General features: G+C 46.0%; 1 protein-coding gene across 6 annotated transcripts in view; it reads right to left on the minus strand.

Annotated features, from left to right (window-relative positions):
• LARP4B (La ribonucleoprotein 4B) overlaps nt 1-25,918 on the minus strand; it is a 2,592,412-nt gene that overhangs the window by 1,857,607 nt on the left and 708,887 nt on the right. For 5 of the 6 annotated variants that reach the window (XR_011303320.1, XM_069648004.1, XM_069648003.1 and 2 more), the window contains one exon: nt 25,264-25,342. Coding sequence is in view for 4 of the 6 variants with exons in the window: in XM_069648004.1 (XP_069504105.1) it covers nt 25,264-25,342 (79 nt within the window). In the remaining 2 variants the exon portion in view is untranslated. Of the gene's footprint in view, nt 1-25,263; nt 25,343-25,918 lie in introns of those variants that run through there. The other variant, XM_069648005.1, reaches the window with a different exon arrangement.

Here is a 25,918-nt window from a genome sequence, read left to right on the forward strand (position 1 = left end):
CGGTTTGTATCTTCAAAAAGGGCACAGCCCCTCCCAGTGAATTATAGACCAATTTCTGTAGTGGATATAGCAAGTAAGAGCTTTGGCAAAAGTCGACTGGCTAAAATATCGGACTGTGGATGAAGCTCATACTTAGAACGGGGCTTCGTAAAGGAGTAGTGAGAGCAAAGCAAAACGTGAGATTACTCAGGACCAAATATGTACATTCATGTAACGCATCATTAGTCTTGGTCTTTAAGGACCAATTGATTTACAGTTCAACTATAATAAAACACAAATCATGTCTTTTGGGAAAACAAGTATCACTAGTTCAAAAGGTTAATGGAGAATACTGAAATAGAATTGGTAAGGAACAAGTTACTTACCTGGAACTCCTTTTCTCCATCATGGGTCATACATGGATTGACATGCTCGTGAATAAGATTACACAGCTGCACATAAAAATAACCACAGGAAGTGGCTAGTGTCAAGAGAAGCAATCGAGTTACCCATGGAAGAGACTCACCTTATGCAAACAGGTTGTGAAGCCCTCCTTGACTACAGTAGAATCCTGTGAAGATGTGGGTAGACCTCCACATAGCAGCTCTGCAGACGTCATTCAGGGGAATACTAGAGATAAAAACCATAGTTGCTGCAATGGCTCTGGTGAAATGATCTATCGGCCTGCCTGGTAGTGGTCTGTTGGCCTAGACAAGGCAAATGTGCCTTACAGCCAAAGAGCCAACTAGAAATGGAAGCCTTAGATAGGGCCTTCCCCTCATGTCCTACAGGTCCCAATACAACAAAAAAGTTTAGAAGTCTTTCAAAACGCTTTGGTGCGTGCCACATACTATTTTAAGGCACGCAAAACATCCAGTGAATGCCACACCCTCTCTGCCAGTGACGATTGGGTAGCAAAGAAAACCAGCACGACCAAAGACTCGCTCAAGTGAAAGTCTGACAGAACTTTAGGCATAAATGGAGGATGAGTCTGCAAAACCACTTTGGAAGGATGGAATGACAGAATGACAGATAGAAGTTTACAAGAGATATTCAATCGCCCCAACCTGCCAGGCCAAGGCGATAGCCTCTAGGAAAGCAATCTTCGGAGACATGAACTTCAAAGACAATTAAGCATTTGTTTAGACGGTGAGGGGCATTAGCTTTGACAAAATCATGTTGAGCTCCCAAGCTGGAGCCTTCACAGGAGGGAATGTCCTGAAGAGGCCTTTGAGTAACTACTGCAAGAGTCTGAGACCACAGGGAGAGCCTGCCAGGAGCCAGAGCATAGCATGAAATGGTGGCCAAATGCTCCTTGACAGAAGCGTGCACAGCACAGATTTAGCAAGTAGGAGCAGATATGGCAGAAGCTGCAGGGCTGTGACTCGCAGTGGAGAAATCATTTGCGAATGGCACCACACTGTAAAACGTTTCCACTTGTGCTTATAACAGGAAAGCGTTGTTGGCGTTCTGGCTTTCGCTAGAATGTCCTTGCATTCCAGTTATCAAGTAGTATCTGAATTCTAAGGCTGCAGGAACCAGGCTGCTAGGTTCAGCTACACTGGGTCATGGTGAAGGTTTGCCCCTCCTTCTCTGGAGAGTAGGGTCCGGAAGATAAGGTAGTTTGACAACTGGAACCACAGACAGATGAGACGAGCCGAATACCATATTTGCCTGGGCCACGTCGGTGCAGTGAAAATCATCTTGCAACAAAATTGTTTGAGTATCGATCACACATATCAACAGGGGGAATAGGAAAAAATGTGTATAGGAAATAGGCCCTTGGCCTGAGGATACTTGCAGGCAAACTTCTGGCATTTGGAGCTGGCAGCTGTGGCAAAAAGGTTGATTTGAGGGTGACCCCACTTGCCAAAGATTAGACACCTCGGTCAGCTGGAGTTCGCATTTGTGGCAGCAGGGAGCTCCCTGCTGAATCTGCAATGGTGTTGTGAATGCCTTCTAGGTGAAACAGAAAGAGGATCATCTGCTGATAGATGGCCCAGTGCCACAGGTTTTGGGCTTCCTGAGAAAGAATGAGAGTCCCGCCTTTCTTATGGATGTAAAACATTTTTGTCTTGTGTTAATTAGTCAGCTGGAGACAACAGAGGTTTTACTTTCAACAATGGTTTATTTTCACAAATAACACTTCTCAGGTCATTGAATTCATACCACTGAAGACGGTTCCTTTCACCTCGCAATCACTGCCGATGCGACTTGCTTTCGTCAGTCCCGATTGTCTCTTATCACACCCCCAGCATATACAGGCTTTCAATCCTCAACCTGCCGCCGGTCGATGTAAACGAATGAAATTAAATAGCAATGGCCCACAGTTCACCTCTCGTAATACTTTTCCTCTGGTTGCCGCTTTTCTGCTCTGTATTGCTGTCTGGAGCCTCGGACAAGGTACGGCGTCAATCTGTAGGCTTTCCGCTTCTTCCTAGTAAGCCCACTCGTACTCTCCGCTGGTCTCCCTCCAATCGGGGTTGGCGACCCTCGCCACGTGCGGTTCCTGCAAGAGAAGAACCCCCCCCCTGAGTCTTTTCAAGTTGCTTTTAACTCTTGACCCGCTCCTCCCTCGTAATCAGCCCCTGGTGTTCTCAGCAACGGTTTTTCCACACCTGGCCCTGATTCCCCACCTCCTCCCTGCTCCGCCCGCTGTGGTTTAACCCTGTGTTTTGTGTCTGTTCTGGTGGGTCTGATATGATACGGAAACCCGGTTTTCCTTTTTCTTATTTTTCTTCTCCCCATCGGTGGGCCTCCTCCCTGATGCGGTATTCCATGGAGCATTCTGGGATCTGTAGTCTTTTCCCTTCCCTCAAAAGCCAGCATTGGCCTCGGATGCTCATTTCCGCAACCTCCTCCTTTCTCCTGTGATCCAAGTCGGCCGCCACCGCTTCCATATCACATCTTGTCCATGAAGGCGCGGACCACCTACCCCTGTAGCTGAGATTGAAAGGGATTCAGGGCAGAGAAAACTGGCTGCAGTTCCAGGACATTGATATGCAGCTTCTTCTCTTGCTGAAGCCTGAGGTATCTGGCATACAGCAGGCCCAGGCGGGCACCCCAACTCTACAGAGAAGCGTTGGTAGTGACTACCGCCTGATGAGCAGGGGTCTGAAACTGAGCACCTTGCGGGAGATTAAGGTGAATGGTCCACCAATGCAGTTCTTGATGGAAGGATGGAGTGAGATTGCTCGGGTTGTTCCATGATCCCATGACTTGCTTCCATCCAAAAACTCCTGAAGGGGTCTCGTCTGTAATAAGGCACCAGATGGATGCACAAGGACATCATCCCCAGTAGGGATTTGCTTAATCGGCCTGTTGCTACCTCTGCTGCCGATAGCTGGTGCCCCTTTCCCAGGATGGCCTCTATACGGTCTTCAGGTAGAGTTGCGAAACACGATCGCTTGTCGAGGTGGGACACCAGATAAAGTCTGTTCTGAGACAGCACGATGTAGGATTTCTGATAGTTTATTGTAAATCCCAGAGAGGGTTTAATCTGAATGGTCTCTGTGGTGTGCTGGACTGGCATCTCACGAGATTGGAACCCGGTCAGCCAATCATCCATGTAGGGATAGACTTCGACTCCGTTTCTATGAATGTGCGCTGCCACCAGAGTCAAGCACTTGGTGAACACTCTTGGGGCTGATGTTAGACCGAATGGCTGGGCCTTTATCTGGTAATCTCTTACCCGAAAAAAAATAGTTAGGAACTTCCGGTGAATAGGGATGTGGAAGTATACATCCTTCAAGTAAAGGGCCGCCAGAAAACCTCAATCCTCAAGCTGTTTTTAGCACATGCTGCTTACGTGACCAACCTGAACTTTTGGGTCTTGAGGAATTGGTTTAGGCGTCTTAAGTCTATAATGGGTCTCCACCCTCTTGACTTCTTTCGGAACAGAAAGTATCTGGAATACACTAGGGAGGTGCAGAGGGATTGGTTCCAGTGTCCATTTGTTTAACATGACTTGAACCTCCTTTAGTAGTTGCGCCACATGCTGTTCTGGCCGGGAGATGGGAGGAATTTGAGGGCATTTGTCCTGAAACTCCAGGGTGTGACCCTGTTAAAGGATATCGAGCACCCATTTGTCCGTGGAGATGTTGAGCCACTGGTCGAAAAATTGAGATAACGGGTCTCCCACTGCGGTGTTGAAACGAGAGTGCAGGCCCCACGCAGGATCAGGCTTGTTTTGGCATCTTTCCTGGGGCACAACTACGCTGGGTTCCTCCTCTGTAGGCTTGCAACCTCCCCTATTGTTAGGGAGAATTCTCTGTTTAGGCTGAATTTCCTAACCTAGTGAGTCCCCCAGCAGCTTTGCTGGATTTTTGAGGTTTATTTTTTTCTCTCCTGCCAAGAGTGAGACTCTTTTACCCTCACTCTTGGACATGATTTGAGAGTGTTACTGTGATTTGCTATGTGCTTATGGGCTAGGGGGTATTTTTTCCCCATAGGCTATCATTGATTTTTGAATGTGTGTTACACAGCACCCTCAGTGCAGTAACACAGGGGTGTCATAAAGACCCCCCAACATAGACTCCACACCCTGGGACTGACTACTGTCTCCCTGGGTCTGTAAAGTTGCCATTGACTTTACTAGTCTTAACTTAGGAACTTAACCAGTACAAACCATCTTACTGTGGAAGTACTGGTAGGGGCAATTAGATTGCCCCTGGGTCTGTTGTCGAGGGGGTACTGTCCCGTCCCCCCTCGCCGAGTTTCTGGCTGGTGGCAGTGGATACCACAGAAATATTCCACCGGAATATTTCCCAATGGGATTTCCCATTGATTTTTAATGCACCACTTTTTGGTGCAATGTTAAAGATACCGCCGGTTTATTTATTTAATATAAATTCACCGGTTGGGATTTTTTGCCAGAACTCGCCGCCAAAATGGCGTCTAGGTTCACTTCAGTAACCCTGAACCAGAGTCGAGCCTTTGTTCCACTTTTGGCGGGCTTCTGCACAGAAGCCCTCCAAAGTGGTGCCATTCTGTCTGGGTACCACAGGGGGTGTGGGAGGGGGTTTAGGCACCCTGGACTGAGTTGCCTTGCCAACTCATGTCGCACTCTAGTGTGATTGGCCCAAGTGGTGAGCCACCCCGCTCACAGCTAGGCTGTATGAATGGGGGTTTGCTGCATAAAAGCAGGGGTTTTGGGACTGGTTCTTCAGAAGTCGCCACAGGACCTAAGAAGCCGAAGAGGGAGAAGCCGAGACGACCTGCCAAGACGACACCACCGGTGAAGCCCTGCGGAACCGTCTCACCACTTTTTCCGACGACAGAGATCTCCCTCCAGAGAGTCTCCTTCCCTTAACTGGTGGGGACAACCAGTTGCTGCCTTCTTTTCGCCGTCCCGAAGCATCTCGTGGCCGCCTTGCCTGTGCCAAGCACCCCGGCAACCGGGATACCACTTTTTACCTCAACCGCGAAAGAGGGGTAAACTCCTTTGTGACCGGAAAACTCCACGGCTGGCCTCATCCCTGGTAGTGCAACGATCTGTAGCTTTTCTCCACGTCGAGCTTGCCTCTTCCACTGGACAACGCCGCAACCTGCGCCCACTACCAGGAACAACTACCACCGCTGGAGGATCCTTTCCACTTTTAAAGGTACTGTGTTCCGCCCGGCCTCCCTTGCCACCGATTGTACGGGGTAGATTTAGCCCTCGGCTCTCGAACCTGGGTAGGTCTGGGACACCCTAACTAAACTTTTCAGAACTGTAGTAAAACCTTTTCTACTTACCTGCAAAGACTTGCGACATTGTGTGATCTTGGGCATATTTTTACCTGGCTCTCTCTGAAGCGGGCCCCGAACGAATTCTCCTTGTTCCACCATCGACTGTCTTTGCTAACCTTCTGTGAAAAGTGTTTTACCTTACTGCTCTCATTATTCCTGCTTTTCCCTCCCTTTTCTAATAACTTGTTGAAGTGCCATCTGACGTTAAGCGCTCACCTCTGTTTGGAAATAAGTGGTGGTAACTTAGACTTGTCCAACAAATGACTAGGGATGTACATATAAGTAATAGTGACTGTGTTTTGACTTACTTACCTTTTTCTGTGCTAGTGTAATTTTATGAGTGTGCCTTTAAAATAAATAAGTATATACTTTTACACCTAGCTCTGGTCAGTGTTTGTTTGTACTACTGTGACTCTGTACCTATCCTGTATCCTCTATATACTGCCTAACTCTTCTTGAGGGAAGTCTGACTGCTCAGCCACAGCTACCACAGTGAATCTGTGTGGTACAGACTGCTACCAAGTGGGTTTACTGCCAACACCTGTAATCTTAAATCTTTTGCAGTGGTCCCAGAGGGAACTGCACAGGTTTCTGCTTAACACCTATAAGCCTCCTGGGTGTTGGACGGGAGGGTTGACAATAAGGGTTTCACCTTGCCCTATGCGATCAGGAGACTGTCCCCTTGGTGGATCGAAAGGACTGCCTCCGCTGCTGGAGAGTGCCCAGCAAACGTGCAGGCTGTTTTTATGGATTGGAGGTTCTTGTCGACGGCCTTAACGGACAGATTCTCACCATCAAATGGCATATACAACACTTTCATCTGAAGGCCAATAACTTCCTCCCAGATGTAAAGCCAACCCTGGCAGCGGAGGGCCACTCCATTGCACATATGCTGGAACCCTGAATCTGCAATGTCCAGGCTGACAGTGATCGCATGGTCGGAGGAAACTTTCCCTTTGAGGAACAAAGCCAAGTCATCTGCTTTTTTGGCGTCCGGGCGGAAGTCGAGAATGGACCTCAACTTGTACCAGGACCATCATACCTGGAGAGAATGGCTAGCACGTTGGAGGATTTGATTGTAGATGGCGCAGTCGCAATAATGCACATCCAAGTCGCATTGAGATTCTTACCCTGCTTGTCGGGAGGAATGATAGAAGACTACTATGGGTTAGAGGACCTTTTTCTAGCCTCAGCGAGACCATCTGGCGATGGCTGGGATCTAAGGCACATGGGGGCAGTCGGGAAATCTATATTTCTGACACCAACACATGGAGTGCTCAAAATGTCCAGTGAAATCTCTAGATGCTGCAGGAGACTGCACCGCGTCATGAGGCCAAGGGCTAGTGGGGCAAGATGGTTGAGAACCTTGGCGAGGCACTCATAATTGGAAAGTACCTTATTTCAAAGTGTAGGGGGTTGTCATACAGCTGTGGGGAACACAGAGGCAAAACAAGAGTTCAGGTTAAAATAAGTAATTTGTCTCAAAAAGGACCGCTCCTGTTTAAACCCCTAAACCAGTTGTCACGACAGCCCCTTCTCAGAAATTCCAGTTCAAGGATTTTCTTAGCAGGTTCACAACTGTTTGAGGTATCAGTCAGACAGTCTGAGGAACTCATTTGTCTCCAGCTGGTCACTTGTAAAAAATGAGATTACCACCTCCAGACCACTGTGCACCTCTTGTAATTGCAGCCATCTCTCTCAAGAACTGTACCACCAACTGGAGCTTCTCCTGAACCGGGTCAATTAGCCTTGCCTTCCCCCAGTTTACACGCCAAATATGGATTTACCACCTCCCTCTTGGGTGCCGATTTATCCCCTTATAACCTCACACCTCTGCCACTCTGGTCCTCCTCTGACACCCTGGCACATGATCATTCCAAATCCAATCATGGGCTTAATCCCTTTAGGTAAGGGTCTCAACCCTTAGCCACTTCTTTCGGACATGCACGCCATTTAGTACTTTCCTGCTCCAGCTAGCTACCATCTTGCTAGCCTCCTGCTCCTCCTCCCTCCACTATTCTCCTCCCCCTGCATCTTCCTCCCAATTCTCACTGTTCCACCTGCTGTTTTGGTTCCCACACCTCCCGCCCCCACTCCTGTTAACTTCCACCCATCACCATTGTGACTTCCAACCTTGTGTCTCAGAAGGCTTCTCCCCCCTACCTTGTTTCTACTGCTTCTTCCTAAACTGCCAACTTCCACCAAATTCCAACCACGCCCTACGTTTTCAAACACACTCATCACTGCACTCCAAGGCTGCCTTTCAATAACCTATGGAATCTCCTGATGTTGCCAATTGTTTTAATATTTGCACCTGGATGTGATAGAGTCCTGGATTGGCCTGGCTTGACTGGGTTGTTGGGGGGGGGGGGGGGGGTTAGGGAATGTGCGGGGGGAGGGGGGATTCCTTGTTGTGTACTCCATTTGTGAGGAGTGGGCTGCAGCTTTATGAAGATGGAGTGCATCTTCAATTCCATGTTGGAATCTGTCCACAAAATAGTCAGCAGAGCCGCATCTGCAGCTGGTTTTTCGTCGAGTGTCTCAAGTGCGTTGGAGTGATCATCAGACAGTTATGGAAGTAGCTGTGCCCTGTTTTTCCATAAACTAAGCATGTGCACTACAAAATGAGGTTGTGGTACCTTTGCAAGGCCCTTGAAAAAAAGGACCTCTTAAGGACGAATGTGACCGTGCAATAGCCTCCTAAAGGGGGACCATCCCATAGCCCAATGATGGTGATCAGGGGAATCTCCCCCTACCACCAACAGGTCCATCATTCACTAGCTCGGTGAGCTTACAGGCCCCTCTTTGTTACTCCCATTCTATGTTCCCAGAATAGGGCAGGGGATGTCGTCATGGGGTATTTTTCTTTCCTCGAGCATATAGGATGGCCATCGTACCCACCCCTACTCTATGGATTAGAGACCTATCCGGAACCTCCATCAAGTTTTTGGTGTCCCTAGAGGCTAAAATACCATGTTCCCTCCTGGGCCTACCTTGTTCCACCCCGGTGGAGTTTCTCAGACTTGGGTTAGGACTTCAACCAATCCTGACCTGCTAGAAAATCTCATTTTGCAGACTTTGGGCAAATATCACTTACCCCGAGGGAAATGGTAACCCACTGCTAAGGTTAGTCAAACCCACCAGGAGAGGCGCTCACACAGCTACTGATTCACTGAGATGTATCGGATGGTTAGAAGCCATTTCTCTAAATAGGGGTAGACAATACCCCGGCTACCTTCACTGACTACCACCTTTCTTTCCATGCCAAAAGGACAAAGGAATGAATGGGACAGAATCCAGTCACGTTCCTACATGGCCGGCAAAGCTAAGTTTAAGAAATATAATCAAGGCAATTTCCGTAACAACGCAGTTACCCATTATGGAACCAACTAAATTCCATTCTCCTCCACGCATACGATTTATGCTATACTTTCGTAGTAAACAGTTGCCAATCTTCCCTAACAAAGGTGCCTGGTCCGGTGTACTCTGGGAGAAACGACTATGCGGGCTATGCAATCGAGAAATTGAAACTGCTCGCACACTAGCCCTTTGACCAAACTACTCTAAAAGCTACAGAGAATTTGGCGATTATGGGACCAACACATTTTGGCATGTCATATACTGTGCTGAATCCCTGGCCATTACGGCGGCGGCATGCCACATCTGGAACCGCATCAAAGACCAACTTATCTGAGCGTTTTATCCCAAACCATTTGTCTCTAGCCACGTCCGCCTCTCATTTATTGAACCCATAACTGATGTATTTTATTGTCTTAACCCTTTCCTTTTATTACGGCTTTTACATTTTTTCGATGTTTCTTTCACTATTCCCAGGATTTTATAATATGAAGGTAGTTTTTATTCACTGAATGCCATGGACTCGTGATATTTTTCTGTGTTTGTTTTTAAGTTATATATTACCAGTTGACTGCTTTCATTAAAGTGTAAAAGGTGGAATTATCAAATGCACAATAAAAACAAAGAATTGGCTTTAACTCAGGACCTCAGCAGGATTTATCCTTCACTAGAAAGATTAAAGACGGTACAAAATCACCAGTGCCTTTCCTAGCAGGTGTCTAACATCAGACAGTAGTTTTAACAAAGCAGATGGTTTGTGTTTTCTGCAATGCCTCAGTCTTAGGTTGTGGGTTCTTTATGCACTTTCCACCTAGAGCACATCCTAGGCCCACACAGTTTACCTGAATGTTTCAAAAATGTCAGAGGTCTTTCTTGTAGGTGTTGGGGTGATTGATAAAGGTCCCAATGGGAAAGAAGGTTTCACGCTCAGCGGGCCATATTGGTGATTGGGGTACTGCGATGTTGCGATTTAGCATGTACCTAGTGTAGTGAATGGGATAAGGGTTACTATAAGTGCTAATTTGTATTTAGTTGATACATGTCAGATTTGCATGCGTATAACACTATGTCAAATTTGCTGATGCAATAGGAAAACCATGTAGTTGTGTGGTGTGTCACGTAGTGCCTAATGGGGGGAAAACAAAGCGCTTCATATGCGCAGGCGAGAAAGGAGATTTGCGTAAGAACCGTTGTGAGGTGATGCAGTAGTTTTGAACATACACAAACAGATACTTACACAGGGGGACTTTAGGGACATGTGCCTGCGACAGTTGGGGAACATGGCAAATTCACAAATCTGTATGTTCCAAGTCCCCTCATAGCTAGGGATTAGGTGGGCCTAGATACCTGGGGTATCAAGAAACTCGGACCGAGAAAGCTGGTTGAGCAAGGTTGCAGGCTGGGGGAAGGCAGCAAGGCAGTTGCGATAACATCAACTTATCAGCTATGTCAGGGCTCTGGCATTTACAACTTGGTAATATTGTCTAGAGGGGATGTAACCTATTTAAGTACACAGGAGCCTGTTATTCATTGTCCAGGGATGTCTGGCCACCTGGTAGGGTCAGTTTGGGGCTGGGTAATAAACCTGGTGTAAAGGGATGCTTAAGGGCAGAGTTGACAAATGGTTATAGGTTTCATTCAGGTTCTCAGGAATGACCAAGATGTGGCCAGAGGCCATGTGTGCTGAAATGGTAGTTGTATAGATTAGTGTGAAATGAGGTTGCCAGCAAGTCTGGGCCAATAAAATACTTAATGCCAGTCAAAAAAAGAACTTGTTTGTTTCTCCCCATTCTCATATTGTTGAAGTGTCCTTGCAAAGACCACACATGACTAGTGTTGGAGGACCTTCACCAGATGGAAACAATATGTGTGATATGTAACCATTTAACAATGTCATGACCTACTAAAGAAAGATTGCTAGAAGGGGCATGCTGTAAACATGAAATGATGCAAATGTATGTTGAAAGGAGATGGTAGTTAAAGAATGTTTCTAAGTAGAGAGTGGGAATTATGTATGGGGGGATGATTAGTAATTAAATATGTTGGCATGTGTTAACTGTTGCAAAACATATATATAATGCGAGATTTTTATGTGCTTTGAAGAGAGACTGGTTAGTTTGACTATGGCATCATCTAGCCCCTGCCGGCCATTTGTACAATAAACTTGCTTTACGGACAAAGGTGCACTCACTCAAGAGGTTGGCCTACTTTGGGTTATTGAGATCAGATATAAGTCCACAAAAAGAAAGAGGACCTTGCACTGATTTGGAATCCCTGTCTACTACATTGGTCATAAATACAACACTCATTCAGGATAGCTTTGCAACGGAGTAGAGCGTTCTTGGCGAGAAATCACACTGAGCTTGGGTGAAGTGTTTGTCAGTTTTGTTTAGAGGTGGTCCACATCCGGGGCAGAATACAGGTCCAACTAAAGCAAAGGGCAGCACAATGTTCAAGCTACCATCTTTCCCCAACAGTCGCTGTAGATGAATCTAAACAATTACAATGGAAGTTAGATTGGTGGAAACTCAAATTTAATGGGAGCCCATTTTGAGACACTGCATACACAATCCTCTCTGTAGATGGAAACGCTGCAACTCGAGGAGGATGGCAATATGGCAGACACCTGTGTCTTGGTTTGTGGATGGTACTGGAGACTTGCCTACAATTTGACTGTACGGTCCATGGGGCCAAGACAACTAATGTTTGCAATAACACAGCATAAAGAGCAAAAACCTAACTTGAGAACTTCCTGAGTAGGCAATACCGACATTGCAGTGGGTTGCTGTCCCTTGTTGATTTACAGTGTAGGGGCTTAATACACATAGCCAAACACCATGTGAAGCACATACAATGGCAGGCAATGTCCATGAGAGACAGCAAGAGACCCCAAACTTGAAGCACAAATGCAAGACACCATCACAGATTAATGGTACATACACTGCCACGAAAATGCAGTGGAAGGCCTGCACATACACAGATCAACAAGTTACTTGCCAACTGTAAATTTCCTTCGATTGGATGTTCCTCCCAAGTATTCCTCATCTCAGATATTCGTATCTTCCAGCTTGCTGCTTTGGACATTTTTCAACAGAGGGTGCTGTGCTCAAGGCAGTGGCAGAGAGTCCCTCGAGGGCCGCCGACGAACATCGACGTCATCCGTAGTGTAAAGGGCTTGTTATTTGCCGCATCAGTTGACCAGGCTTTATTGACCGTTGGCTCTGAAGTAGTTGAGAGTGCAGCGAGTGGAAACCGTACGGCCGGGTAGGCTGCAAGGGTCAATAAGGAATACGTGGGAGGAACATCTAATCGAAGAAATGTTACAGTTGGTAAGTAACTTATTCTTCAAATGGATTGTGTCCTCCCACGTATTCCTCATCTTAGATAGGCTGCCATAGCAGTATGAATTTGGAGGAGGCAGTATCAGATAGAAAGTGTTACTCATTCACTGTGTGTAGGACTGCTTTTGCAAAAAGACTCCCTTGAAATGATGTTGAATCCAGGCAATAATGTTTCACGAAGGTATGCATAGACGACCAAGTGGCCGCTGCACAAATGTCCTGCACTGGGACACCCCTCTGAAAAGCCGTTGAAGTCGCCATGCCCCTAGTTGAATGAGCCCTAGTCCATCTGGGGGCACTTTTGAAGCCAAGTTAGAACATTCATAGATTGCCAATATTATCCATATGGCGGAGTCGGCGTTGAGTCGTAGGAGTGGACGAAGTGGAGCGCTGCAGCAGTCTGTTTACACTGCTTTCTACATTGTGGGCGTTTGTGATTCAAAGACTCAACCTCCCCGTGGAGTCGGCGTTGAGTCGTAGGAGTCTGAGGAAGTTCGAGGAATTCGTGGACTCTGGACTCGTGTCTTCCTTTGAGCCACTATGAAGGCTGTCCTACTTTCCAAAACACGAGCGCAGCGAAGGCTCGAAGCTGCGTCGCTGGCTGTGCGAACTCATGGAAATGGCTACGTTACTGGCTGCTCGGATACTTCCTGCACAGAGGCAGTTGCGTCGGCTGTCCTGATGTCTCCCACAGCCCGTGCCTCCTCAATAGCAGCACCTGTTCCTTCACAGCAAGTAAGTACGAATGGGGATGATTGTACTGGGTTTAGCATTAACAAATTATTACCTGCTTCCAAAGCTGCTATCTCCGCAACCTCAGCACAGGATAATCACTATGAACATTTGTTCGCTGTGGCCCCCGACGAGACCTCGACGTGTGAATCGGAGATGCCGGTTGCGGCAGAACTTGCAGGTGCGACCAAGGGTCTTACTTTGGTCTCTTTGGCTCCTGCCGACCCTATTGGCTGTAACGACATGATGGCGGCGGTCACCTGTTCGCTCGCACCTGAGAGTCCAACTCCGGACACAAGTACAAATGTACAAATAGTGTCCCTCAGGGGAATGTGAAGAATTTTTACATGTCAGCAAACTCTGCAGAGCAAAGTGAGTTATGTCGTCAGAAAAGTGACAGTGGTACCCAAAAATGCAATCTTCATAGCGCGGCTCATGAAACAGTCTTTAGTAAAGATTCGCCGCTAAGCTGCTTTTTTAGTGCTGTGGATTCAATGGGTACTATTGAAGAGTCCACAATCACAGCCGCATGTTGCCCTGCCTTTAGTGAGGACGAGGATGTTGTGTTTAGTCACCCTGCAGGAGACACCGCAAGGGAGCGAGGGAGTGTGGCAGTCGACCCATGTCTGCAATCTTCAAGGAACACCTATCCGGCCCTCGCCTCTGCTACAGTATATGGCATTGAGCGCAGAAACTCATTAGAGGTAGTTAATAAACTGCTAGCAGACCTCACTTGCATCAATAAGCAAAGAACGCCTAAAGGTGACACAGGTACAACACTTGCTATACATACAACAGCTGCTCTGGAAAAAGACTTTCAGCACGACGATCCGGAGTCTCTATTTACGCCGGCGAAACCGCAAACCATTCGGGCTGGTTGTGTGAACAAGCGTGGGAGACTTGACAAAAGTATCTCGCCTAGCCTCAGATGTTCCCAAAATAAAAAGCCTAAAAAGGACCTCGCTTAGCACATTACTTCACTCGACCCCCCCACTGGAGTCTTTGCAAACGAAACAAGACATTTGTGATATGTACTTATCACCTAGCAACGCTTTTGTAGGCCATGAGTCATCTAATTCTTCATTTATGGAGCGACCTTATCCGAAGATCAGACGCCCGCCTACCGTAAGAAAAGAAGTGTGCGTTGTAGAGATCAGTCTACTGCACTGGGAAATGTGCCAAAAACGCAAGACCTGCAGGCCTTGATAACGTCATCTATGAGCATATGCATTGCTCCATTTCTCAAACTGTAGGAGTCTCTTAATGACACCATTAAAGACCTGTCAACTGTGGTGTCAACTTTGACACATAACTCAAGGAACATCGAAAAGAAGATGTCGGACTATAAGGCTGTTACGCAAGAGATGAATAAGAAGGCCGATCAGACTTATGCAGCCCTAATGGACCATGTCAAATGCTAATACAGATAAAAAAAACTCTTGGCTGAGGTCGCTAAGGAAGCCTTGAAACTATTTGATAAAAACAAGGCTTATGGTGCTCAAACACCAATAACAAACTGTATTAAGTGCCAACTTGTGACCTCGTCTAACAAGACTAGGTATCCTTCAAGATATGAAAGTGTGATCCCAATAAACAATTCTGTGTGTGCAACAGGGTCGCATATCGATAATGTGGAACTTGTAAAAAAACACAACCGACCTGCAGATCCTGACAGTGGCTGCCACAAAGGACTGGATGTTTCCTAAAAGGAGCCCTCATGTTGAGCCCAGCCTTTCCTCTTCAGACCTATTCAAAGACAGTTGCCCGCTTACTGCAAAGGCTCACACTTTCATAAGAAGCGAGCCAATCAAAACCACTAGTGGCTTTGCTAAAGGTGTAAATGAGGCCCAAGATGTCGGTAACCTACCTCTACAGAATCCGCAAAGGCCCACGTCATCAACAGATGGTATTTTCCAAGAGTCATGCCCACAGGATCCATCACAAGTAACGACGAATGTTGTGGGAAAACCTATGGTCACCTACGACATCTTTAAATCTGTTGTAGACTTACAGAAGACGAGTAAGCCTAACGGACAGGCAACTGGCGCCTCTGGAAAGAAGAGAAACTTTCTGGCAAGGAAAGCGAGGAGAGGTAACAATAACTCGCGAAAATTCTTGCGGAATATTAAAACTGTGAATGTAACTGTCAATGGTGTGCTACCAAAAACTATTCCACTGGCACAAAAGCAGATGACACAAAGTGCCAAAAAAGTGGCTACGGAACTGGAGGGCTCCTACACTTGCATTAGCGATGTATCCGACACCCTGATGAATGTTTCAATATATGAGGACGACAAGCTGTTCGACAGTGGCACAGGTGCAGCCCAGGCACAGACGACCATTATGTCCACTCATGACCCTTTAGCTGTCACTGTGTTGGCAGTGGATAATTTGGCGCCGGGTTTACTGAAAAAAAACAGTTACGAGCCAGCTGCTCGCCCAAAAAGAACGGACAATAGAAGAGGCCGCTTCCACTACAGTGCCAAAAGTGATTCAATCATCATTACCGCCCCAGCTTGAGAATGACCAACAGTTGGCTAACCCAGCATCAAGCGCTGCAAAGTTGCCCTCCATGATGCCGCAGCTCTCATCAAAAGAGGGGATAAAAGGCACAGTTAATCCTAATACAGTGTCAAGAATATGTCAACTGATCCAACTGCCGACCAGGCCAATCCCAGAAAAAGTGGTCCCGAGACCACAATTTCTAACTTTGGACGACAAAAGAAAACTGCTGGTGGCAAAGGTGAGCACTCTAAGTGCATCGTCGTGCAGCAAGGATGTTACAGTCAATTGGGATGTGCAGGCTACCTTGCCAGTGAAGGGCGAGGCAGCGCGTCTTGGTTTGCCTGCCTTATTAAGTGAAGCTGGAGTGGTCACTAGGTCTCCATCATCCAAATCCCAGTTCAAGACGCAACCTGATAGGCGGAAACCGATGATGAATCATCACGTTGCTAAAGAGAAAGGACATTTACAGAAGCAAGGTCATCAGAGCCTGCATCGGCTCATATTTGAACGCATTGAATCCTCAGACTATTTAATTTTAAATCGACACAATGTACTTTGGCTGTGTCACCTGATTCCGAGTTTAAGAGCAATTGAATCAGAGGACTTCAGAATTGTAGAATTTTTTGATGAGAAGAAAAATGATGCTGTCATCCTACAGCTGCAGCCAAAACTCATTGTAGATGCACTGCTCGATGCCGGTCCGGTGTTGATGTCATTGGGGTTTGATATAACATGAGCAGACCAATGCTCTCGCTTCCATCTGCCGAAAGGCGATCTCGGCATCACATCAGACCTTGTGATAAGTCGAGCCTGGTCTCAGCAGCCTGAACTAAAAACATCTGCTGTATTGACAACACCTGCGGTAAAGCCATCATTACCTGTGGCGGAGTTAGCAGAAGCAACTCTGAAGGGGGAGCTAATAAGGATTACAGTTAATGGAGCATGGAGTGCACCCCCCAACAACTGTTGACGATACGATGGAGGCCAATGCGACCCATGGGGTGACCGATTGGTCCTGGCTGGCAGGTACTCTAAATAAGGTTTCAAACAATTAATGCCAGGCCTCAGAGAAGCGAAGTTCTTGCCTAATGGCATCCTGGAATACTAGAGGCTTTAACCATCTGTTTAAAACATCATGGGCAATTAACTTGGTTCTTTTGCGTCTACAAGAAACATGGTTAAGCACAAGTCCGCTTCTAGAAGGTTTTGAAATAGCAGGTAACCCAGCAATACGTCAAAGTAAGGGAAGACCTATGGCCGGTTTGTTGACGGCAGTGAGAAGGGCTGCAGGCATCAGGATCACTGATTCACAGAACCTGTCACCGTTCATCCAGCTATCAATCAGTCCAATGAAATCAATGGTGGTCGACTATACATCATTAATGTCTATTGGAATCATCGGGCAAAAAACGCCTCGTCCTTTCTAGAAAGAACTCCTTGAAAAAGAACATCCGTTAGATTTGATCGTATGCAACGATTTAAACATCGTTTGTCTGAATGAGAAAAGTCATCTGGAACAAAAAGCAGCTCAATGGTGCTTAGAAATGGACATACGTGGTCTGCACATGTTGAAAGGCAACACCGTGGGAGATACGGCAGCCCAGCCCACATGGAGAAGAGTGGATCAAACCTCGGTCCTTGACTACACCTTCGTCACAGAAAACCTTCACAAGAGAGTGCAACAACTCAACTAAACGTTCTTCAAATGACCCACAGCGACCACGATATGGTGCAACTCACATTTAACAAACAGGCTGACTGTGCTCAAGTAAATTGGCCTTACGTGGTAAGCACAGGGTCAAGTAGGATTTGTCTAAACCTCCTGGACACCGAAGTAGTGGATATAACAGCGAACTTCACAGAAAACACAGAGGGTCTAGATTATCAACATCTCTTAGCTCAATTTGAAGAGCGAAGATCCAAATTTAATCAGGTCGAATTACAACCAAAACATAAATTCGACTTGACCGTTATACAAAGAAAAAGAGCGATGAGACAAGAACGAAGGAAAATAAAAGGGCCATAAAACGAAATCATGAAACAGACCATAAGGGCGATTAAGCAAAAGTATAAGAACTGGCTTAAGTCACATGTGTCTATCATGATGCAAAACGATTCAGAGAAGATGTTGGCAAAAATGGAAGGGAAAAACTCAGCTGACGTTTGGAAATTGATAAACAGCTTGGGACCACAGTATGCCCTACAAGCCAATGCCGTCACCGAAAAAGCATGGGTAGAGTTTTACTCAGCCCTATTCTGTAAAGATGAACTAACAATTTCTTGTAACCCACCGGCTATAACTAAATGGGACCTGGAATTCGAAAGAGAAGACATCTTACTTGTAATTAAAAGTATGCAAGAATCCAGAGCCCCAGGCCCCGATGGTTTAACGAACTATACAATCAAACGTAACCCGGGACTATGGGCAGACTTTTGTGTCACTTTATTCAACCGCATCACCAAGAGCTGCTCTAACCCCACTTCTTGGAAAAGCGCTGTTATGGTCCCTATCTTTAAAAAGGGGGACCAAACCAACCCTAAAAACTATCGACCCATAGCGCTTCTTGATGTGGTGGGGAAGATCTATGCCACTCTTCTCCAATGTAAAATCCTGAGGTGGGCCAAAGACTCCAATCATATAGACCCGAAACAAGCAGGATTTGTAAGGGGGGTTGGCTGCGGCCTAAATCTTCTCCTACTGAACCTTTTAAAAATGGAGGCAATTAAATCTAACTCAAGAATCTATCTGGCTCTGATAGACCTTTCTCAGGCGTTTGATAGAATTAACAGAGAGCTATTGTGGAGAAAGCTAGCCAAGTGGAACTGCCCGCCTAGCCTAATGGGCGCAATTCGGGAATTGCATACGGAAACGTCCATTAGGGTCCGCCTTGACATGAAGGGCGCACTGTCAACTAAAATCATGACATTCAATGGCATGAAGCAGGGTTGTCCATTGGCAGCAACAATTTTTAATCTGTTTATATAAGACGGAAAGGGTGTACCCTGCGGCAACACGTCCCCCCCCTAAAATGCATGGATCGCCCATTAACTAGTTAGTATGCGCTGACGACCTTGTCCTAATAGACCAGACACTGATAGGTCTTCAGCGTAAAATGAATCTTATACAAACTTACATAACATCGAATGGGCTGCAAATCAACAGTCAAAAATCTGAAATCCTGATTTTGAAGAAACTATCAGGCCCACATAGAAGGGGGCTGAAGTTTAACTGGCATATTGCCAAGGAGCCAATTCAGCTTGTAAAATATACAACATACTTGGGCATGAGAATTAGTGAGAGTAAAAACGATGCACCGTGGGCAGAAGCAGCAAAAACTAGGTGTCGGCAGCTGGCGTGTCAGGCCTGCTTGATTAACAACAAATATGGAAAATTCTCTAAAACCTATTATGTTTTTCCAACAAAAAGTTGTGCCTAGTTTAATTTATGGAGGCGAAAATGCATTTGGCTGTTCGAGCGAGTTATGAAACTCACTAGAAAACATCTTCTGGACTGAGTCCTTCACTTATTGAGGGGTACTGCAACTGTATGTATACGATATGAACTAGGCCTAATTTCAATACATGCAAGAGTCTCATAGAATCTTTCGAGCCTGTATCGCAAAGCGATGTTGGAGACACCAGCACCACAATTTTCAATCTTGCATATGACTGACTCTGCGAAAGCCAACACCATTCTTTCTAAATGGAATCGGCTTTGTCAAGTCTTGTTAGGAGAGTATGACATCACTCCCACAATGTTAATAGAAAATCCAGAGTCAGCCAAGAGGAAGATTTGGCGATTGGATCAAGACCTGCGATCTAAGAGCCTAATCTAAAATAATGCATGAAGTTGAGTGTGAGGCCAAAGCCTTTAACCAAAGTCATGCTCATTTAACTTGCCAGCCAAACCAGCATGCAAGAGCACTTTACATGCGCTTTAGACTAAATGCATTCCGCACAAAAGAAGGCATATGTATTTGGCCAAAGTACGCAAACCTTAACCCTATGTGCCGTTTCTGTAATCTTGCCAAAGAAACGTTAAAACATTTGACTATGTCATGCCCGGACTTTGAGAATCAAAGAGGCCTTATCTTTGCTCCAGTCATTAACAGCTACTGTCCAAGGAGTACGGAAGAGTGGTGGAAAGCTATTTTTGAAGGATCTAATAGAGCAGTCTTATTTGCTCTGACAAACTTTCTTTAGGTCCTAAAAACTAGGTTGGAAGAACCGGAACTAACTTAAGTGGTTAGAGACAAATAATAAGGCCAGAATGTATAAAGGGCTTGTTTTTTCCGAACTGGAGATGAGACTAAGATATGAGGAAGGAGGGAAGGAAATGACAAGGCTGACTTTCTCAACTGTTTCGTTTTGTTTTTCTGTTCTGTTTTTTTTCTTTTTAAAGGTTGAACAAACCAATATTTTTTTATTTTTTTTTATTTTTAAATAGAGTTTGTTTAAATACCGCTAGACCCAATTTGTGCTCGGTACATCCGACAAAAAGTGTCAGATTGTTGGAATTTAGCCAATCCGGATATATAGAAACTGAGAGCTTTTTTTGGATCCAGTCTGTGTAATCTTTCTTCCTCCTTACTTGCATGCGGAGGAGGGTAGAAAGAAGGTAACTTAATTTTCTGTTACAGGTGGAAGTCAGACTATTTTTGGTAAGAAAAATGGTTTGACTCCAAGGATAACTTTGTCCTTATGGAAAATGGTGTGAGGAGGCTTACAAGAGTGCCTGCAACTCACTCACCCTGCATGCTGATGTAATTGCCACTAGCAGAATTGTTTTCCAAGTAAGAAGCCTTAACGGGCAAGAATGTAATGGTTGAAAAGGTATACAGGTGAGAAACTTTAGGACTAAATTTAGATCGAAGACGGGTACCTGAAAAGGTGTTTGATACACATTTGTCAGCCCTTTCAGGAATTGAATAACCAAGGGCATTTTAAAACAGGATACCTCTTCTAAGGAGCGCTTGAAAATAGATAGCACTGTTAAGTATCCCTTTATAGTGCCAACTTGGAGCCACAAATTGGCCAAATGTAAAAGGAAATAGTACCATAGGAGTATTACATAGAAATGGATCCACATTCTTGTCCCAGCACCAGTTACTGAACTTGCTCCAACGACACCGGTACAAGGACTTTGTTGCTCCATTACGTCGTCCGAGAGGTCCCAATCCTTATAAATCAGCCCATCAGAACCCAAGCGTGAAGGCTGAGTGTTTTGATCTCTGGATGGAGAACCCGACTTTCCTCTTTTGAGAGGAGATCCTCTCTCTGTGGAAGACGTATTGGCGAGCAGATGCCATGTCTAAAAGGTCCAGGTACCACGTTCTCCTGGGCCAATCCAGGGCAATTAGGATCATCTTTTTCCTGAACTCTCTCAACCTCCTGATTACTTGAGGAATCACGAGGACTGGAGGAAAGGCATACAGCAGTGGAAAATCCCAGTGCACCACAAACGCGTCTCCTAGAGCTCCTCTTGGGGGAAATTCCCTTGAGCAGAACCGATTGCATTTCTGGTTGACCCTGGTTGCAAACAGATCCACTTGACTGGTTCCCCAAAGGGTGAAGATCTCTGGAAGGACCGACAGCTAGTTCCCACTCGTGGGACACTGCTCTGCCAGCTCAGAGCATCCGCCACCGTCTTCTGCTCTCCGACTAGGTGAACTGCAGACAGATTCCTTCTCTTATTGCCCAGAACCAGAGCTGCATTGCCTCTCTGCATAGTGGTAGTGATCCTACACCGCCCCTCTTGTTGAGGTAGTACATGGCCACTGTGTTCTCTGTCACTATCAGGACATTCTTTCCCCATACAAAGGGCATAAAGGCTTTCAGAGGTAGTCCGATTGTCCTCAGCTCCAAAAGGTTGATGTACAGTTTGTACTCCGATGGAGACAAACGGCCGCGAATTGCAAGATCGTTGGTGTGGGCTACCCACCCCGTGAGTGAGGCGTCCGTCACTACTATTATCTCCAGCCATGGTTGCCAAAAAAATTCTCCTTTGAGGATATTGTCCTTGCAAGCCCACCATAGTAGATCTTGAGCCACTCTGGCAGGAACCTGCAAAAGATCTGACATATTCCCTGAAAATTGGGACCATTGAGCTCTGAGGGCCCATAGAAGGGATCTCGTCCTCAACCTGGCCTCTGGCACCAGACAAATGCAGGATGTTATGAGCCGAACAACCCGAAGAAATCGAAGGCCGGTAGATGGTGGGCATTCTGGAACTTTGTTACCATCTGCAGAATGTAGTGAGCGCTCTCCTCGGGAGGTGAGGCTTTGCCAGAGGACGTATCCAGTATTGCTCCGATGAATTGGAGCTTGGAGTGGTGTCATTTGTGACTTCTTGAAATTGAGTGAAAAGCCCAGTCTGTGTGTGGCAGGTCATGGTCAGATATTCTTGGGCTTGATCGGGTGAATTTGCCCTGATTAACCAGTCGTCCAGGTAAGGGTAGAGGTGAATTCCCCCCCCCCCCCCCCTCCTGAGACTCGCTGCCACTACCGCCATCAGCTTGGTGAAAACCCTTGGCGAGGAGGTCAACCCGAATGGCAGAACTCGAAACTGATAGCGAGAATTGCCAATCGCGAACCTCAGTTACTTCCTGTGCTTAAGATAGATCGACACATAAAAGTAAGCATCCTGAAGGTCCAATGATACCAACCAGTCTTGGAATTGGAGAGCCTGAAGGATCTGAGAAAGGGTTACCACCTTGAACATGTCCTTCCTGAGGAACTTGTTCAAGTTTAAGTCCAAGATGGGTCTCAATCCTCCGTCCTTCTTTGGGATGAGAAAGCAAGGGGAATATCAACCCTTGTTCCTTTCCGCTATAGGTGCATGTTCCGTTGCACCTTTCTCTAGCAGGGTTAAAATCTCCTGCACAAGAAGCAGGTCTGGAATTTTTGCAGAGCTGGCCCCCGGTGGATGGTCCCGAGGCCTTTGTCGAAAAGGAAGGCAGTAACCCTGGGCTCCAGTGCCCAAGCATCTGAAGTAATGCCCCGCCATTCGTTCAGATATTGAGTGATCCTGCCTCCCACCGGAGTCTTGTGGGTTAAGGCCTCAGAGTGGCTTTGCAGCAGTGGCTGAGGGGACAGTTGCCGCTGCTGGGGCCAATCTAGCACCTTTTCCTCTTCCACCACAAGGTCATTTTCTTTGTCCTTTTTGACTGGCCTGTCCCTTCCCTCTCCAGAATGAGGAGTAGAAACAAAAAGGACTCCTCCTCCAGGAAGATGATCCTGAGTAGGAGTGTTTTAGAGGTTGTCTTATAGGAGGCACTAAGTGATTTAGCCGCCGCTTTTGAGGTCTGCAGCTTTTCTAAACTTTCGTCTGCCTTGCTGCCAAACAACCTCAATCCGTCAAAAGGCATATTGCACATCCGGTGCAGAACCAGATTTCCTCAGCCATGCAAATCTGCGCAGGACTGTGCTAGATGCCATGGACCTGCTTATGCTATAAGCAGTGTCCAGCCCTGATTGGAGGCATTCCCCCATAGCCTTCTTTCCATCTCTGACAATTGAGAGAAAACCTTCCCGTTCCTCGCCCTCAGGGATGTGTTCAGCCGCTGCCGTCATACAATCCCACAGGATGCATGTGAACCTTGCTAGAGTGAAAGTCACATTTGTGGATTTTAAGGCCATGCTGCCCAAAGAAAAAGCTTTACGGGCCCAGGCATCAATCCTTTTGTCGTCCCTACATGGGGGAAATCAAAGGGTACGCCGACTGTCTCGCAGATGTGGCATCCTGCACCACTAAACTCTCAGGCAAGGGAAGTTTTGCTAGATATTCAGGGTCAGTTGAGGAAGGCCTATACATTTATTTATAGCTGGCCCAGAATCTGGGGTTTCCCATGTGGCCATGACCCTTTTTAGTAATGCCTTCTGAAAAGGGAGGACAGGGTCCTTTCTAGGGCCTTCATTAAGGATGTCCATCATGTCACCTTGGTCAAAATTTGGGGAATTTGCATTCCATCCCAATTAATTCGATAATTATTCATTAAGTTTCTATATCCCGCATCTGCATGGTCTGCAGGGCCGGGTCCAACAACCTCTACCTCAGGGGAGGTACGCAGGCCGTTGGCTGTTTGAAGGCATTCATATAAATAAGCCATTTTAGAATTTGGGTCTAATTCTTCAGCGACATCTCTAGTCCCAAAATTTACTCCAGCCGGAGTAATGTCCTCTTCAGAGGGTTGCTCCTCAAATATGGAAGTCATTGATCTGAAAAAGTGTTGTCTAGGCTGGTACACTTTTTCAACAGGCATCGATCTCGGCTTCGGCAAGGGCGACGATTTTGGCGCCGGAATTAACAATGGCCTGGATAGCGGCATCAAAGTCATCGACGCTGGCTTCAATAACATCGAACGAGGCTTCGATGCCGTCGAGGAAGGTGTCAACGTCATCTTCGAGGTCGGCTTCGAGAGCCGAGGAGGAGGAAGGAGATTGGTGTCTTAGATTTTTTCAATGACAAGGAAGATTTCTCCAACAACTTCTTGATTTCCTCGACCTATGTCGAGACTTTTCACCAGATTCCCATGATTCTTTTAGTTTCCTCAAAGACTACTTCGAGGATTCCTCCCCCACCACCAGTTTACCTCTACGTTCCTTCAGAGCCTTGTTCATTGACTGACAAGAACCGCACTCGTCGACCCAATGGTCAGGGCCCAAACACCAGAGACAATTTTCGATGGGGGGGTCGGTGATCGAGATTTTCTTCCTGCACTTCTGAAATTATTTTAAGCCAGTTTTGGGCCTGGAATCATTCGACAAAGACGACATAATGAAGACATAATGAAAAACTGAAGCGCTGTATTCGTGCCACGAAGCAAGCCATCAGAAAAACGGAACTGTAGCCAAAGGGCACGGCTCAAGCCCTTTATACTACAGAGGATGTCTATGTTCAACGGCGGCCCTCGAAGCCATTGCTTCGAGCACAGCACCCTCCGGTGAAAGATAGCTGAAGCTGGAAGATACGAATATCTAAGATGAGGACTATGTGGGAGGACACAATCCATTCGAAACATGTTGCGTGATAAGCACACCAATAGCCACATAAGTACACAGTGACAAGCAATAGACACTAATGCCCAGCACAATGTTGCATGATTCTCAGAATGAAGATTACCATCACTATAGAACAGTAAAGGAGAATTTTTTTTCTTCAAAATAACACCACATTTTATAGTGTTCATGATGGATGCCACTGGCTTATAAGCTCTGTTAAATGGTAATCGTTTCGTAAACATCAGAATCGGCTTTGCAAGTATTTGATCCTGCGTCAAAGGCATCTCAACAGGCTCCAAGCAACCCAGAGTTAATTTACTGCATATATACCATGTAAAACATGAAGCTTTTTTAAAGGCGGCTCATGCATGTTCTCGCTCCCTCAAAGTTCTAATTACACAGGGTTTTTTTTTTTTTTTTTTTACCTTCAGTATTTTCAGTACTGCGAATATCTCATTACACAATGTTTTCACAGTGTTATCCTAAAACCAAATATGACTGAAATGGTAAATCTTAAATCAACAATTGGGTTTTTTTTTTGCATCAAGTCCTCGCATTTTGCACATCTGTATTAATTTCAAAGAAACTCCTACTCTAAATGAAATTGGTTTTAACTTACCTAGATAAGCAAAACTCCAGTGTTTTTTTAAGCACTTCACGAAGGTCCTCCTGGCCGATCGGGGTCTGTTCATTTCCTCCTAAAAAAAAAAAAAAAGAAAAAAAAAAGAAAGCATTAATGATAAACTAGAAACCTCACATATGCAGAAAACCATGCCTAAAAGTCCGACTTACGAACTATTGTCTCCTTAATTAGCCAGGAAGTGCTGCACCTGGATGTTGCATACAAATTGCAGTTGGTACAAAAACAAGCTGAACAGTGGTCAGTGTGACAGTCCAGTCAGCAGACCAATTTCGTACATGGCCAGATAAGGGCAGGGTAAGACTAGCTCAAGGCCAACTCTGTTTTTTATGGTGCTGGCAGTATGTCTGGAGGTATCTGGAAGGTAAATGGCTTGAATTTAGTGGTAGTGAAGATTTGTTCCAAGTCTACGGATTCGAACACAAAGCTTTGGGCATTGAAACTAAGCAATTGTAGACTGAACTAGCTGGTATCGATATGTATGGAATCCACAAAATGAGGACGGTAACCTTGTTGAGGACATCGGACAGGACAAAAGAAAGGCCATGTCGGCTATTTCTGCAGCTTGCATAGATTGCAAATACAGAATTTTGGCTAGTGTTGAGAAAATGTTTGCAAGCTCCTTAGGATGCAC

This window comes from Ambystoma mexicanum, chromosome 2q, assembly GCF_040938575.1.
Source record: "Ambystoma mexicanum isolate Mex_15411 chromosome 2q, UKY_AmexF1_1, whole genome shotgun sequence".
In the NCBI taxonomy this organism is placed as follows: Eukaryota; Metazoa; Chordata; class Amphibia; order Caudata; family Ambystomatidae; genus Ambystoma; species Ambystoma mexicanum.